Here is a 16,579-nt window from a genome sequence, read left to right as displayed (position 1 = left end):
GGGAGGTGAAGAATCATTCAGTTTCTATATTGTGGAGATGAAATCTACAGGTCAGACTGGGTCCATGAGGCACCCAGGTGTTCCCAAGCCAGAATCTTTAAGAAGTCTCCTCACTCACATTGTACAGTCGGGGTTTCTTTTGTTGCTTCCATACCCCATCTCCGAATGAAACAAAAGCAACAAAACAAAACAAACAAAAACTTCAATAAAATAACACTTCAGTACTCCAAAGGTCAAAACATTAAAAAGAGAGAGAGAGAGAGATTCTTATACTACTTATGGAGGCAGACAAGAAAGGCAAAGTCATCTATGTGCATAAGAAGGCCAAAAGCAAAAAAGTCAGAAGTGGATGGAGATTTCTTACCCTGCTCACCTAGGCGCTCTCTCTCAAGCACATCATGTATATTGGGTTTATTCCAAAAGGTTTTTTTTCCCCCATAGAGAAAACATGTTATAAATTCTAGTTTGCTTCCTCCGTATTTGTCTAGCTTAATTAAAGGGCCTCTATTGTCCAGGGCAAGAGCTTCATGCTCTTACAGGCTCCTTCCTCTCATTCACACTTGGCTCACTCAGTCTTGCTTTTCTTTATTTGTTCCATTCCTCTGCCCCAATATAATTCTTTCTTTCTAGCCACCTTAAAATGCCTTTCCATCTCAGTTTGAGGTCTGAATACAGGGACACAAACCTCCTCTAGATGACTCTGATGGCTCCCAGCTTCTGATGTTCAGCATAGCGCCACTCACATAGACATCAGATTAAACACACAAGTAATCTGAGTCATGGTGACAAAATTAATTGAAGCTCAAATGCATTTTATTGAAGAACACATAACACAGCGGGAAGACACAGACTTTGAAACAAATGCATCTAGGTTGAAACGTCAGTTTGCCACTTTCTAGTTTTAGTTTGAGTGCTTTGAATAAAACTAACCTCTCTGAGCTTCAGTTGCCCCAGAAACTATGGCTCACAGGATGTTGTCAAGCTTAAAAGACAGAATGTAAATAAAACACTTAACAGTACAGGCACATCGCAGGTCTTTGCATTCGTCTCAGCCCTTCTGTCTGACCATCCCATTTAAGATATCCTGACAATTCTGGTGTTCAAAATTGTAGGCTTTATTTCTACAGTGAAATATTTCTAATATTTCACTATTATTCCTAGTATGCTATTGCTTTTTATGCTTGCTTGAAAGTCAAACTATTCCCTTTTGCTGACTTTTTATTTTCTTGGAACAAGGTCTCTCTCTTCTCAGCTTTAATTCCATTCTCTTCTAACGTCAGATGAAAATAACTTAAGTTCTCCTGAGGTCTGATCACAGGGACGCTATGGCCAGTCTTTCCCTTGATGATGCAGGTTGCCCTTGATTAAGACTTTCACCTTCATCAAATTTTTCCAAAACTCAGATTTTTGCCCAACTCTGCGCTTCATGAATGACCAATTTCTTCTTCTTTACTCTCTAAGTTTGTTATTAATGGACTCTCCATTCCTGTAACGTACATTTAATTATTTGCAATATGCCTGGTTAGTCTAGTTTATTTCCCTCCTAAATTAAGACAAAAATCTTCACACTTATGCTCATGCAAGCTCACAGAGAAACCTCCTTAGTCTTTAAAGGCCCTAACAGGAGTAGCTGAGCTGGTGCAGACTGGACTGGACAGAGAGGGCTCCCACCTCTTCATATTCCACAAGCCCTAGGAAGGTAGGTCACCAACCCAGGGCGCTGGTAGCAACACCAACAAATATTAGTACAAAAAACAAAAGCAAGAAACTCCAGCACTTTGTCTAAGGTTCTCTCTCATGGAAATTGCTTTCAACTTTGAAAGCTAACTAGCATGTATTGAGGATTTTCTTTGTGCCAAGTACTAAGCTTCACGAGTCTCCAATCTTTAAAATCTAATCCACGTTTTGAAATCATAAACAATACTTTTATTGTGGGAGACAGTGGAAAAAATTTTTTCCTATGGGTTAGTTTCTAACATTATGTACTGAGAGCAATAACAACTCAGTGCCTGGCAATAAAGTGTGGAAGAAATCAAACCGTAAAAATAAAGTACTATTCTTGAGTATTATTTTGAGGAAACTGCTAACAGATGTTATCCTCTTGTCCAGAATGCAAAAAAAGTTCCTAGTTTGGATTTAACTTCATTTTCACCTGAATGCGGAGTGAAGCTCCCCCAAGTTTAAGTGCATTATCTGTTGCTGCCTGTCCTTGGGGGCCTGAACAGGACTGACCTGACTTAAGTCGGCTCTATTATTACGTTTAAATGCCCTCACCACCCCCTTTCTCCAACCAATGTGTCAAAAAAAGCTACTGCTGTCACCAAACAAGGAGTCTTCATTGTTGTGACATTTCATTTATCTAGGCAGCGACATGCTTGAAAGGCGACTGCCTAGTTCTAAGTAAAGTATGGAAGACAATCAAACCCAGTTAAGCAAACCAGTGTTGACATATTAAATCATGCTTGAACCAAGAGAGCAAAAACAGACGACACACAAAACCTTCTAAAGAGAATTTTAAATAAATAAATAATACAGGTCAGTCGGGTTCTAAAAAAAGAAGCTTTTAGCATTGAAAAATACTGGGACTAGGTGAAGATGGCGAAATCATTCACAGAGGCAAGTTATTATGTTGCTTTCCGACTGTGGAGGGTAAAACTAGAGTTAGTGTGGGAAAGGGAAGAGTGGGGGGAACACGGCAAATCTTGGTGAGATCACTTCACATTACTTTCCAATCCATAAAATGGCAAATAAAATTTTGATAGTCCCATCCTTCATTTAAGAAATGTCCTAATGGAATCCTTTCAAAGCGCTTTGAATTCATCAGAGGAAAAGCCCTTATGCATATGGAGGAGTGTGTTATTATTCTCCTTCACAATCACACAGCAGGAACTTTGGAGCATTCATTCTCTAGGTCTGATTCCTGCTAACAATTCCATCAAAGAAATGGAGTTATCCATCAGTCAAATTATCATTTGCTCTAATTGTCACTTCCCCCAAAGAGTGGCTCTTCTTTCTTTCTGTTTCTTTTGTTTTTTTAAGTTATACCTTAACAACACTCAGATGAGCAGAGTATCTTCAGGCTCAGGAAAGATCAAAGCATATCAACAAATCACTTCCAGTTCTTACAGAAGAATCCCTACTGGTCAGCCTTAAATGCAGACAGCGCATTTAACCACCAAAGAGAATCAAACACTAGAAAATAAGATGTGATCCACATCCATGACCAGAAATAATAAAGGACACAAAAGCATTTTCATGTAATGAAAACCAGTTATGAAATCATGGGTAGCTCAAAATTCACATTCTTATTTTTACAGCTAATAAATGATACGCTTTCTAGAAAGAACTGTGCCAGAGCTAGTGCCTCTATGCCTTCCTTTTTTATAATAATTGGCTTGTCCTTCTGAACTAACATATAGGTTAAATTTAAAGGCAATAAACTATATAGTTTAGGTAAGCAGTATATTTGTCTCTTTTTCTGTGAGCTGTGTAAGCTGAATATATAAATAAATCAATTAGATAGACTGATACCTATAAATTAAGCTAAGCTGCTTATTAGCTACTTAGATAGTGTTCTGTACAACTCTCAAAAGTGGTTAAGGAGATTTTTCAAGGCCAATCCATATAGGAGGTGTACTAAATAAATCTATACAAGTAGAGCACAAAACAATGAACATATTAATAAGTGCGTTTATGTACTGTACAAAGTACAATAGTAGAATCAAGAATCTGAAGTTAAATATATGATTCTAATCCCAAGTCTAAAACATGGTGGCCACGTCGTGATATTAGGCAAGTTAATCCTTTCCCCACTCCCAACCCCTGGACCCCAATCTCTCTATTAGTTAACTGACCATCATAAAATTTATGATTAATATTCAAATTTTGATTACATAAGGTAATGTCACAGGGTGTGCTAAAAATACTACACCCCTCCCCCAAAATTAAAGTTTTCCTTGTTCTGCAAAGAGGGATAAATGTGTTTTATTTATTTTGTTATAATAGAGAGCTTATGGAATATATCAAGATTTCCACCTGTATCATATCTCAATTTTTAGTACCTTGAACAAATCTTATTATTCTTATTGCAATAAAGAGTATTGACATAACATCTCTAAACTCATGTCTTTTGCTTCCTTTTATATAGGATGAAATTATTTATTATAACTACTGAGTTGACTAATAATATAAAATTAAATTTTGTGGTATCATTTAGTATCCTTTATGCTAAAATTATTTTAAACAAAAGTCTGCCTACTAGCTTGCATTCCCAAGTTTCAAAAATGCTTCTTCTGGGGGCTGGCCCAGTGGCGTAGTGGTTAAGCTTGCATGCTCTGCTTCCGTGGCCAGGGTTCGCAGGTTCAAATCCTGGGCATGGACCTAGCACTGCTCGTCAAGCCACATGTAGTGGCATCCCACATAAAACAGAGGAAGACTGGCACAGACGTTAGCTCAGCAACCAGCTTCCTCAAGCAAAAAGAGGAAGATTGGCAACCAATGTTAGCTGAGGGCCAATTTTCCTCACACACACACACACACAAAAGTTTCTTCTGTACTCCTTTCTCAAAGCCAACATGTCCTTTTGCCTAAACTAATTTTTATAATTTTTCTCTTTTGGTGAAGCTTGAGAGATTTTGATAAGACAAGATGAAAAGAATGTAACGAAATGGAGGGACATTTTCCCCCTAAATGTTTTGTAAATCACTTAAATTCTAATGCTATTTGCAGAAGAAGAAAAGTAAAGATACCTTTTTCCCCATTCATTGCAATGTTAAAATATAAATTTTCTTAAAAGAAAAAGCTTACTTTATTTGCCAAATGTTTCAGTTTAATATTTTTCTCACATATCAGCTCTTTAGTAAAACAACGTGTTGACTAAAACAAATATGCCATTGAAAAAATAAACCGTTTTTTAAAATTTCTGATATAACTAATACGTTTAAATTTTGTACTTGGTGGCTAGGGAGTGTTCCAGACAGGGAAGTATATATCTTTCACTAATTTTAGCTTCCTGTAAGTCTGTAATAATTTTTTTTAAATTAAAAGTTTTATATTTGGGCCTTGTATACTTGGGGAGGCTAGACTCAAGTTTAGGACCTACTACTTTGCCCAAGGCTTTTGGTTTCAACAACGTGAAGGCCTAAAAAAACCTGAAAATGCTCCAGGTACAAACACCAGAAACGCCAAATTAAACAGAACAAAGTTTTGAGCTGATAAATTCATATATCAGGACCCACGAAATGGAGGCCGTCCCAGTGGGTAAAGCAGCCTGCATTCACTGGAAACACCTGTTGAGGAATCCTAACATACACCAGTCACAATCCTCCAACTCAGCTAGAGCTGACTCACCTTGCCCTAGAAAACAGGACCTGCTAGCCTTATAAGGAAATCCCCTTCTGGCCAATCTCGCCCTGTTTCTGCATTGCCTCATCTCGCTATAAAACTCGCACTTGGCCCAGATCCCTCTAGAATAGTGTCCCCCTGCTTGTGAGGCTCTGTGCTCCCTCAACCTGTGGACTGTTTTGCCTTGAATAAAGGACATCAAACTTGTCACTAAATTGTTTTAGCTTCGTCATTTGACAAGGCTGATTTTGCTGTGTTCTGTTTTTTTTTTTTTTTTTAAGATTTTTTTTTTTATTTTTTCCTTTTTCTCCCCAAAGCCCCCCGGTACATAGTCGTGTATTCTTCGTTGTGGGTTCCTCTAGTTGTGGCATGTGGGACGCTGCCTCAGCGTGGTCTGACGAGCAGTGCCATGTCCGCGCCCAGGATTCGAACCGTCGAAACACTGGGCCGCCTGCAGCGGAGCGCACGAACTTAACCACTCGGCCACGGGGCCAGCCCCTGTGTTCTGTTTTAATGCTGGGAAATTACAAGAAAAGTAATTCAAAAATAAGTCTAGGTGGCTGGCCCAGTGGCGCAACAGTTAAGCTCCCAGGTTCTTCTTTGGTGGCCCAAGGTTCGCCAGTTTGGGTCCGGGGTGCAGACCTACACACCACGTATCAAGCCATGCTGTAGCAGGTGATCCACATATAAAGTAGAGGAAGATAGGCACGGATGTTAGCTCAGGGCTAATCTTCCTCAAAGAAAAAAAGAAAAAGAAAAAGTCTGGGAAGGGCAATCCACAGGGGGTTAGAAACAAAGAGGGACACAAGCCTGGCATGCTGCCTGCTAGAGCTGATCCTGCTGCTCTGCAGGCCAGGTGCGTGAGGTGGGCTCTGGGAAACCAGGAGATGTGGATGTTAACACTCCAGAGGTCAGGAGAAAAGGCCATACATAGCCTTGTGCCAAGTGCGGAGCACTTTAGAGTGAAACCTTGAATTGTTGGCTGTGCCATCAAGAGGGCACTGAGTAAAAACACTTGCCCTTGTGCACAAGGAGAGCCAAAGAGGCTTGTGTGTGTGTGACCTCTTGATGAGAGGAAGAATTCACAGTCTTCAAGGATCAAAATCTGTGGCCTTCACTAGGTGAGGTTTTGGGGTGTAAATTTACACTAGCCACCAAAAGCTACCAAACCTTAATCCTAACTATTACAATGCTTAGCAACACTGGCTGCACATTACAATCCCCTGGGGAGCTTTTAAAAAATACTGATGCCCAGGCCAGCACCACACAATGGAATCGGAATTTCTTGTAGGTGCGTCTTGCACCAATATGGTTTAAAATTATTGTGTTGCACTGTAAATGTTGAGAACAGCAGAATTAGAAAAAAGTTGGTCCCAATAATATTGCATCAGTAGGAGGAAATGCTAAATCATGTGAGGAACTCCTATAAGTCAATAAAAACACAAACATCCCACAAATGAACAGCTAATACATAAATAAGAGTGATCAGAATATGGGTGCCTTTGTACTTTTTTCTCTACTTTGCCGTGGTTTGATTTTTTCCCCTAATTTGCCAATATTGCCTATTTATGATAATAGTAGAAAGAATTGATAGTAAATATGGGATTCCTAAGTCAAGATGCAATTAAGAGAAATAAAAAAGAAAACAACATCATTAGGTCTAATACTGTCAAGAGTTACATAATTACAATCTACTTCAAAAAACTGTATTAAGAAACATCTGGAGGGGGAGATAAATAATTAACTCGATAGTTCTTAAATAACATAGATAGTGCAATATTTTGACATATATTTAAAGGGATTAGGCTAAATATATTCCAGTCTTGCCCTTATGTAATTCTATGGTCCTAATTTAACTGTACCTCAGTTTCCTAAGCTGCAAAGTAAAGAAGAAAAGAGCATTCACTTCAAGAGTCCTTCATATCTGTGTTTCTCAAACTTCACTGTACATAAAAGACACCAACATATCTTGTTAAAATGTTGATTCAGAATCAGTTTTTCTGGAGTGGGACCTGAGCTTCTGAATTTCTAAAAAGTTCTCGGGTCATGCTGACACTGCTGGTCTGTGTCCCACTCCTGAAGGAGGCAGAATGTGTATTGTATTATTTAATATTTCACATAGGAAGAAAGTTGGGCTCAATCTGGTTTTGCATTTGGCCATGGTCACACACCATCCAAATGGAAGAGTAAGATTTGAACTGAGGGCTGCATCGCCTTCAAACCCAATGCCCTTAATTTCCTGCACACAAAAGTCTCCTGGCGATTTCACAGATCAATTTCAAGGTTCTAAGTCTACATTTTATGCAAATGTTGGCTACTTCGTTTCTTATCATTTGCATTCATTCTTTTGAACTATTTGCTCTTAAGAATGTGAGAGTGGACATGGACATGTTTGCTGAATCTTACTCCATGAGTTTTCAACACTGAATTTCTGTGTACATACAACTTTTCCCCTGAAAGTTATACTGATTTATGTGATCAGACTGTGAAAGTCCTTTTGCTGCTACCCAATAATAAGAAAAGGAGCAAAGGATAAAACAAAAAGACTATGTTTCAGTCTCCTAGCACATTTAAATGTCATGGATTTTAAATATATCAGCTAAGATATGGTCTTTGTAAGATCTTTCTCATTAAACATTTTTGCTGATAATTATCTTTCTATGTTAATTTTTATAATAAGAGGAACCTATCCAGTGCATCTCATTTTAACAAATGTTTATTACCAAGAAGTGTTTACACAGTGTGAGCCACTTGAACATAAATACGATGATTAATTCTCTACCCATATGATCATGATGGAACTCAAGATCATTAATCTTAAAATTCATTTGCACGGTAACAATATAGAATGTGCCATCATCATGATAAAACATCCTAGAGATCTTCCCAAAGTAAAATTTACAAAGTAGTTATCATTATTACAGTATACACAAGGTAGAACATTTATCTGTTATATTTATTCTAAATTAATATAGAGAGAGAAATAGGGAGAAAGAGAGAGAGAGAGACAGATTCAAGATTTTCAGTAGTCCCCTTTCTTTTATGAGTAAGAAAGTAGGAGTACTAGTCAAGATTAAAAGTTTGTCCAGGAGGGACTACAGAGCATTTGGTTCCTCTATTTCCTTTCTTTCATTGCCAAGTCTCCCCTTTTCACTATGCACATACAGGAGAGGATTCACAAGGTACTAAACATTATCGGACCAATGAAACGTTAAGTTCTTAAAAACGAAAGGCTTTCACTCTCAACAGGTGTAATAATTTACAAGTTGCCATCCGCCAATACTGCTCATAAAGAAACTGAATCATTTCATGTTTGATATGCGTGTATTTGACCCTAGATATTATTAGGAATTCTCTATCCTTGAGATAGTATAATATGTATAGGAAGAGCCTCTTTTAGCAGGTAATTTCAGGAATTAGGAGCTCTTTTATTACTCATTTTAATATGAAAATACATTTTTAAAACGATAATGTAATTTTAGAAAGAAAAGAGATAGACACAAAATTGATTAATGTGATATAATAGATCTCTGCATGGAAAATTCCCTCTGCTTTTTGAGCCGTTTCCCATACTCTCTCCGTGGCTTTTTTTTTCCCACACCTATCTTGAACATCACCTTTTCAGAGAAACATTTTCTTACTGCCCTATCTGAACTTGCACCCTCACACTGCCATTAACAACTCTCACAAATTGTAACTGTAGATGTGAGTCCGTATGCATGTTTGTATGCCTATGCGTCTGTGTTCCTAGGATACAGGAATTGTACAGAAAGGATACAGCACCTAGTATGATAATAACTTAAAGAATGAGTGATAATATCTAAAAAGAGAGCAAATCTTCTTTATAAAGGTGGTTCTACTGTATTTACACAGTTTTTATCACCCAATAAATAAAAATGTAGGATTATCGTTTGGTAGATGATATTGCTCAAGAATATAATATATGGTTTGAGAAAACTAGAGAATTTTATAATCTGAAGCTACCTGCATTTTACAGTAGACAGACACATATACCTTTATTTTTATTTTTAATGAGAGATATAAGAAATAGCTAAGGTTCATTAAATAAGTACTGTGTGCTAGGCACTATTGTAAGTACTTTTCATACAATGTCTCCTAGGATTGCTATGAGGCAGTTAGAGATGAGTAAAGCAAAGACTAGAGAGATTCAATAACTTGCACAGAGATATAGAGCTGATAAACAGCAGAGGTAGGACTGGGATCCAGGCATTCCAGCCCAGAATCGATGTGCTTAAACCACCAGAGTATGCTGCCTCTCAGAAGCAGAGTATTTCCCACCATATCCTAGTTGAATTAGTGACATTTCAAAATGTACACCCACTTCACTCTGTGGAATTTTAAGAAAAAAAAAATGTTCACTTTTGCAAAAGGTAACTAGTCTATAAATATATTTAGTTTTAGCAGCACATCTGCTCATTTTGGGAAAGTGAGTTATTTCCATTAGTTGTTCTCAACTGGGAGCGATTTCGCCCCCAGGGGACATTTAGCAATATATAGAGGCATTAAAATGGCCAGTAGATGTCTTTCTGCATTGAGTGGATTAGAGGTCAGGGAAGCTGCTAAATTTCCTACAGTAGGACCACTTCCTTCCCCCACAAAAAAGTATCTGACCCAAAATATCAATAGTATCAGTGCTGGGAAAGCTTGATTTAGAAAAAAAGAAAAGGGAAAACAAAAATAAATGCAGAGTATGCTCTAAAACTTTAATAGAACTAATCTAAAACTATTCAAGTGAGGAGTTTAAAAAACTCTATGTCATTATTCTCATGTGTAATACCTGCAAATGGATAAATGACCTTACTTAATTGTCTTGGTAGAGGTTTGCAGCAGCAGGACACACACACACACACACGCAACACTGACATTCTGTAGTCCCATAATTGCCATCTTTTGTTAAAATTTCAAAATTAAGATTAGTTTCCTTCTGTTGCATAAAAGAGCATACCAAATAGAACCAAAAGTTCAGCCCCTTTGATTTTTTTGGTGATGCGCCTAATTAAAAATAACTAGGCTCTCCAATGCATAATTACGTGAACACCTAATATACTATATTTTCAGCCAATTTTGTTTCAAACATAAATATGCACCAGAAGTATGAATGATCGACATACTACTCCCCACAGAATCTGTGCTGTTTCTGAATCAAGGCTCTTTCTTGAGCTCAGTATTTTCACTACATCTTCCTTGCTGTGCAATCATCTCCCAGTTGGACAATTAAGAAGTGCTTTTTCTCCACGGCGCCTGGCATGTAACCCCCCTTACCCTGTACTTTAGCATGCACTGTATACCTTCTTCACTCTGACTGGTTTTGGCAGTGACCCACAATCTAAATCTCTTTCCTCCATTTGATATAAGTGAAACTATAATTATCCAGGGGTAATTTCAAATTACTACTTCATTCCACTAGCAACTGATGAAGATTAGTGGTCTTGCCTTGCATCTGAGTAAGTCAGCAACATAATCACAAGAGAACTCAGCAGGCAACTTTTGATTCATGTGAACTCAATTACTTCTGTCAAACACATTCACTTCAATAAAAAGCAGAAATTTCCAACATAGGTCTTTGCTAACAATTTTGTACTCAAAAAAAATTCCCTGACTCTTAAGAGAAAAAATAGCATGAATTTCATCAGAAATAATAATAAATAACAAGTAGGGAAACATACTTGTATAAATGGGTTTAATACATTATTAGTTTCTGAAAATAAAGAACATTTCAAAGAAATAAATTTGTATATTTAAAGCAGTTTATTATAGAAAATTCAGGCATATAAGTAAGCCTTAGAAAAGTAATTGCACTCTATATTTTAAGCTAATACCATAGAAACCAGAGTATTTTATTACCTCATTAAAATTGGATTATTATGGGAAAGGTAGTCAATTTCTCTTAAAAGAAGTTAAATGGGGGCCATGAAGATGATAGATCACAAATTGCTAAATGGATAGGGACTTCAGAATCACTTCTTGGTTGTCTTCTAGGTTGAACCCATATGTTAAGGAGCTGCCTCACATTCTGATTCCTGAAGGTTTAGTCTCTAAAAGCCCATGTGTCAACTCCATCACACCCTGCACGTATATGAGGTCACATGAGCACAGTCCCACAGCAACTACCTGGTCACCAACTATTACAGACTCAGTAAATATTAACACATGATAATCGTTACAACAGATTTACTCAAACTTCAGCTTCTTAACATAGTTGAGTCTTTAATTAAATCCCAACATGTTTTGACTGTCAAAGAAACTGAGTAATTAAATGTAAACATAGAACAAGACTATATTATAAAGACATTTCAGTATGTGATTTTGAGGTCCACAAAAATCACTAAGATGGCCTCTATAATAGTTAATATATCATAAGCCAATCACATGGGCTTTAATACCTGGAACTTGAAAATCTGGTCAGAGAATCTTACGACTATAATAGGATTAATTTAAAAGAAGTATTTGTCAATGTTGTGACCAAGGAGACTCTCCACAGATAAATGCGAAGGAAAAAGAAATCAATAATTTTAAAATGCAGTATTCTTTTGTGCCTTTGCCCAGTCTACTTCCTCTTTTGAATTCATTTTCCCTACCTCTTGCCCTTTGATTTCTTTCTCATTCCTTAAGATTACATACTCTATCCCTGCCATCAGGGAGTATGTAGTCTAACAGGGATAGGGAGGGTCATTATCAAGTAATAAATTAACAAATATATGCAAAATCTTAACTCTAAATGGTTTTCTGAAGGAAAGACATAGGATGTATATATATATCTCCTAGGAGATGTATGAGATATATGAGAAACTGAAAGAAGGTAAGTGTGGCTGGTGCCTAGGGAAGGGCAAGAAGCAGAGTGTAAGATGTGTCTGGAGAGAAAATAGGGGCAAAACCATGCAGGAACTTAAGCTACTACAAAAACTTTATCTTAAAGGAAACCATTGAAGTGTTTAAAGTGTGTGTGTTGGGAGTAGGCGGGACAGATGAGGATGAGTGTGTGAAACAAGCAGATTTGCATTTTTGTAGAGGTGACATATTTATACAGCTCAAAAGTCAAAATTATATATAAAGTCATTTATTGTATTTGAAAATAAGGTTTCAACAAGATATGCTTAAAGATTGGAGGAAAAAGGAAATACAGCAAAGTGAATGATTTTAGGAGAGATTTGGTTGATAATGTCTATAAATATTTTGTGATGGAGTGGAACGAGGTAGTGAGTCAGAAGGAGATGTCAAGAATGATTCCTAATTTCTGGCCTATCAAGAATAGTTCCAAAACATCAAGATCTCCAGTTAAAGCTTTGGGGATAGCATGTTAAGATCATATAATGAGTTAGATTTGGAGTTATGGTGGAATTTCTCTCTCACACACACACACACACACATTTACATTCACATATACATAATATGTACATGCCTCGATATAAATGCCTCGAGATTATCTATGATGCCTTAATTCTCCAAAACAAAACTTCAACGTATACTTATTCATTAAATGAGACGTTATTTATAGAATAATCATTTGAAATTCCTCGTAGAGTGGCCACATACCATTTGTACATTGGAAAACGCCAAGAGGCTTTATTCATACAAACTACGTTGTGTAGAACGCCCTCTGGGATATGTAGTCCACAGCCTTCGTGATACCATAGCCTTTGTTCCTACTACCAGGTGGACTAATAAACACATTAATTATGACAGAGTCCAGTTCAGTGAAGTTTTCTACAATTTAGCCTTTCCACTTCATCCCACTATCCCTCAGTTATGTCTCTACTTATCAATAATTGAGTATGAGAAGAGAAAGATACACATTAAATGCCTGCACTAAGAAACATTCTGTCAGAACACTACTTCCCCAAGATCTTTTCATGATAAGCACCTGCAGAATGTTTTAATTCCAGCAACAATCAAAAATTATCTTCTAAATATGCAGAGGGTTTTTTATATCCTCTGTCCATCTGGATGAAGACAAACGTCACTGTGTTCTGAACTAAAGTGACCACGTATTCCCTAAAACCATATACAAAAATCGAATAGAGCATGTTGATTTAGAAAACTAGTAAACAAATTTTTAGAAATAACAAGAATTATATCATAAATAGTTTAGGAAAAAGAATGAAATGTATGCAATAGATTGCATTTAACGCCTGCTTCTGATGCTACACTTAATGTATCCTCACCTTACACCAAGAAGACTGCCCGGAATAAAACAGTTGAGACAATGTCAGCTAGAGCTTTCCTTTAAATCCAATAATGAATAAAATATGATTCATTTCCCTGACAAAGTTAAAATCGCTCCTGAAATATAATTTTGATTTAATAAAACTTTATATACATACATATGTGTACATATGTATGTGTGTATGTTCATATATATATATATATATATATATATATATAAGTATAAGGAGTTGTAGCTTGCATGTAAAAGCAACCATACACTTAACTGTAGATGATCTGGTAGAGATACAAAATATGGGCTGATGCTGAAAAAGGACATTTATATACAATGCAGTATGTTTCTACCAAGAAATAATTAAGCCAAGTCAGTACGATTTACAGGTAATTTCCCTAGTTTTGTTTGCCTGGCTCTATAACCAACCTACAGTCAGACCTGGACAAACTTGAGCAAGTTCGATTCATATTATATAGTGGATTTAGAAAAAAAAAATGCACCTGAAGCTTCGAGGTGTGATTAGGGGACTTCTCAGTATTTGGTTTCCTCCTCAGTTAATACACATTAACTCTCATTACCTATTTAGCCTGCGCACACCATGGTGAAAACCAGTTCAGGTTCATAAGGACGAGTGATTTTTTTCTTAAGGAAAATATGTTTTGTCCTCATAAGCTGTTCTTCACTTTGACATAAAGTACTATGCTGTTTCAAAAAGCCATTGATAAATATCCAAGTTTAAAAGGACAGCTCACCATATTATGGGCAAAATGAGGGTATTTTCAAATAAAGAGGGAAGCATGCATGATCAAGTTTCAATTTAAAAGAAAAATTAAAACAGAAAAAAATCTCCAAGTGAAAATTGCTTTGAAATGACCTTTTTGCATTGGCTCTATCTCCAAATGGTTATTTTGTTGGCACTACTTATTATGCATTTAAAATTGACCTGTAAATGTTTTTTTTTTTTTTTGAGGAAGATTAGCCCTGAACTAACTGCTACCAATCCTCCTCTTTTTGCTGAGGAAGACTGGCCCTGAGCTAACATTTGTGACCATCTTCTTCTACTTTATATGTGGGACGCCTACCACAGCATGGCTTGCCAAGTGGTGCCATGTCCGCACCCGGGATCTGAACCGGCGAACCCTGGGCCACGGAGCAGAACATGTGCTCTTAACCACTGGGCCACCAGGCCAGCCCCTGACCTGTAAATTTTTAAAACCAAGAATGTAACAGCAATTATATGTAAACAACACAGTAAACTAAGTCAGGACAGCTTACAGATATTTTCCTATGGAGTTCATATGGCTGAACTTATTACTGAAGAATTTTTAAAAGCAGTTAAAAGCCTAGAAAACAAGTCTCATCTAAGATTTGCATTTGAATTTTATACAGCAAATAAAGAGTACTATTTTCTCTTCATGGAAAGAAAACAGCAATAGGGTAGCAGACAATAATCACACAGAGAAAGTTACAGACGAAGAAATAATCCTTTGGTTTGAGTTGTTCAAAAATAAAACTTCTGAAAGCAAAATGAATATGAAATATTACACCGCAAGTTAGACGGTCTCTGAGTATTAATTATGTATATCCAATAAAATATTACATTAAATCTTTCATCATTGCCAGAAATTTTAAAATTCTGAGAAGAGAGAAATCACAGGTGAAGAGAAATAATCTCCATAAATTAGCAAAGTAAAAGGTCATGTGCTCCTCATCTTTGGAAGAAATACATATACATGACCCAACAGAAGGAGACAGGCCCTGCAGATCCACAGGCAAACCCTTACCTTGACAGGTGCCATTTTTCTCTTCATATCCTGCCTTGCACATGCATTTCCCGATGGGCACCAGCCACTCCCCTTCAGCGCTGCAGTGCATTTTGGGTGGTTCATCTGTCACAGAATGATTGACACAGGAGCCCGACACTTCCAGCAACTGCGAAGAATCGGCTCCAGTGATAGTGTCAGGGAAGACAGCCAAGTGTCGTACCACAGAAGGGCATTTTTTATAGTACACGCGCACAGAAACCAGAGCAATGCAAGCACCCACATCTTGAAAAGCAAGATAAAATCCCTTTTTGCTTAGAGGTCCCACATCTCTGACCTCCGTATTCAGTTTCATGACGCGGTCACCAAGATCAAGTTCTGTAAAACTTTCATCGGCAGCAATGGTATCAATTTTGATGTACTGGTTTTCCTTGATGTTTCTCCCATTCTCATCATCTGATTCAAAGTAATACATGTTAAAAGTCTCCTTACAGGTCCCCAGGCCTCCAGGAAGGCTGTTACAGTCCCGCAGAGTAAACTTGAGTTCTATGAAGATTCTGGAAGCACCTTCATTGGAGATCCAACTGGTCAAAAGCCAGTTATTCTGATTCTGTTCCATAACTTTGCATACTTGGTATGTGTGGATAGGGGCATAATTTTCATCAACTTCACCAATCTCTTCCCACTGTGTAATATAAAATAGAAAGACAAAAATTTCCAAAAAATTAGAAAGTAACCGGTAAAAATAGTCAAAGGTAACTAATTCAGCTGTGGAAATTTCTTTAGCCTCAATGTATACCATTGGGAGAAGGAGCTATATAGCAACAATTAAAAAATATATATATTTCCCTTTTTAAATTAAATAAATTAATAACATTATTCGTTGTCTGCAACACAACACAAAGGTAAACACATACGAACGATATTCCCCAGAAAAAAGAATGTTTTTCAAAGTAAAAATAAAACAAAATTGAACATGGATGAAATTAACAAGAAAGAACAGTGAAAGGAAAGAATATTTGTATGTATGTGTGGACAAAAGTTAAATATATAAACTAACAGAGTAGATAAAGTTTAAGAGAAAAAAGGAAGTACGATTTTTTTTAAAGACAACAACAGGAAAAAAAAGCAGTAAATGTGGAAAGGAAAATAGAAAAATGTAACATGTGAAGCCACATTTATTTAATTCCGGCATGTTACAAATAATACATCAATGTAATAAAACTTGAAAGAAAATTCATTAGTTTAAAATTAATAATAAATGCTTGTTTTATTGAACCAATCTGTTTAGGAC

General features: G+C 36.8%; 1 protein-coding gene across 12 annotated transcripts in view; it reads right to left on the bottom strand.

Moving 5' to 3' along the window:
- Positions 1 to 16,579, bottom strand: part of EPHA5 (EPH receptor A5) — a 326,925-nt gene that overhangs the window by 236,642 nt on the left and 73,704 nt on the right. For all 12 annotated transcript variants that reach the window (XR_011502213.1, XR_011502214.1, XM_044766079.2 and 9 more), the window contains exon 3: positions 15,307 to 15,970. Coding sequence is in view for 10 of the 12 variants with exons in the window: in XM_044766079.2 (XP_044622014.1) it covers positions 15,307 to 15,970 (664 nt within the window). In the remaining 2 variants the exon portion in view is untranslated. The remainder of the gene's footprint in view (positions 1 to 15,306; positions 15,971 to 16,579) is intronic.

The sequence above is a fragment of the Equus asinus genome, chromosome 3 (genome assembly GCF_041296235.1).
Source record: "Equus asinus isolate D_3611 breed Donkey chromosome 3, EquAss-T2T_v2, whole genome shotgun sequence".
Classification (NCBI taxonomy): domain Eukaryota; kingdom Metazoa; phylum Chordata; class Mammalia; order Perissodactyla; family Equidae; genus Equus; species Equus asinus.
The sequence above is the reverse complement of the archived record's forward strand: the minus strand, read 5'-3'. Positions and strand labels throughout refer to the sequence as shown.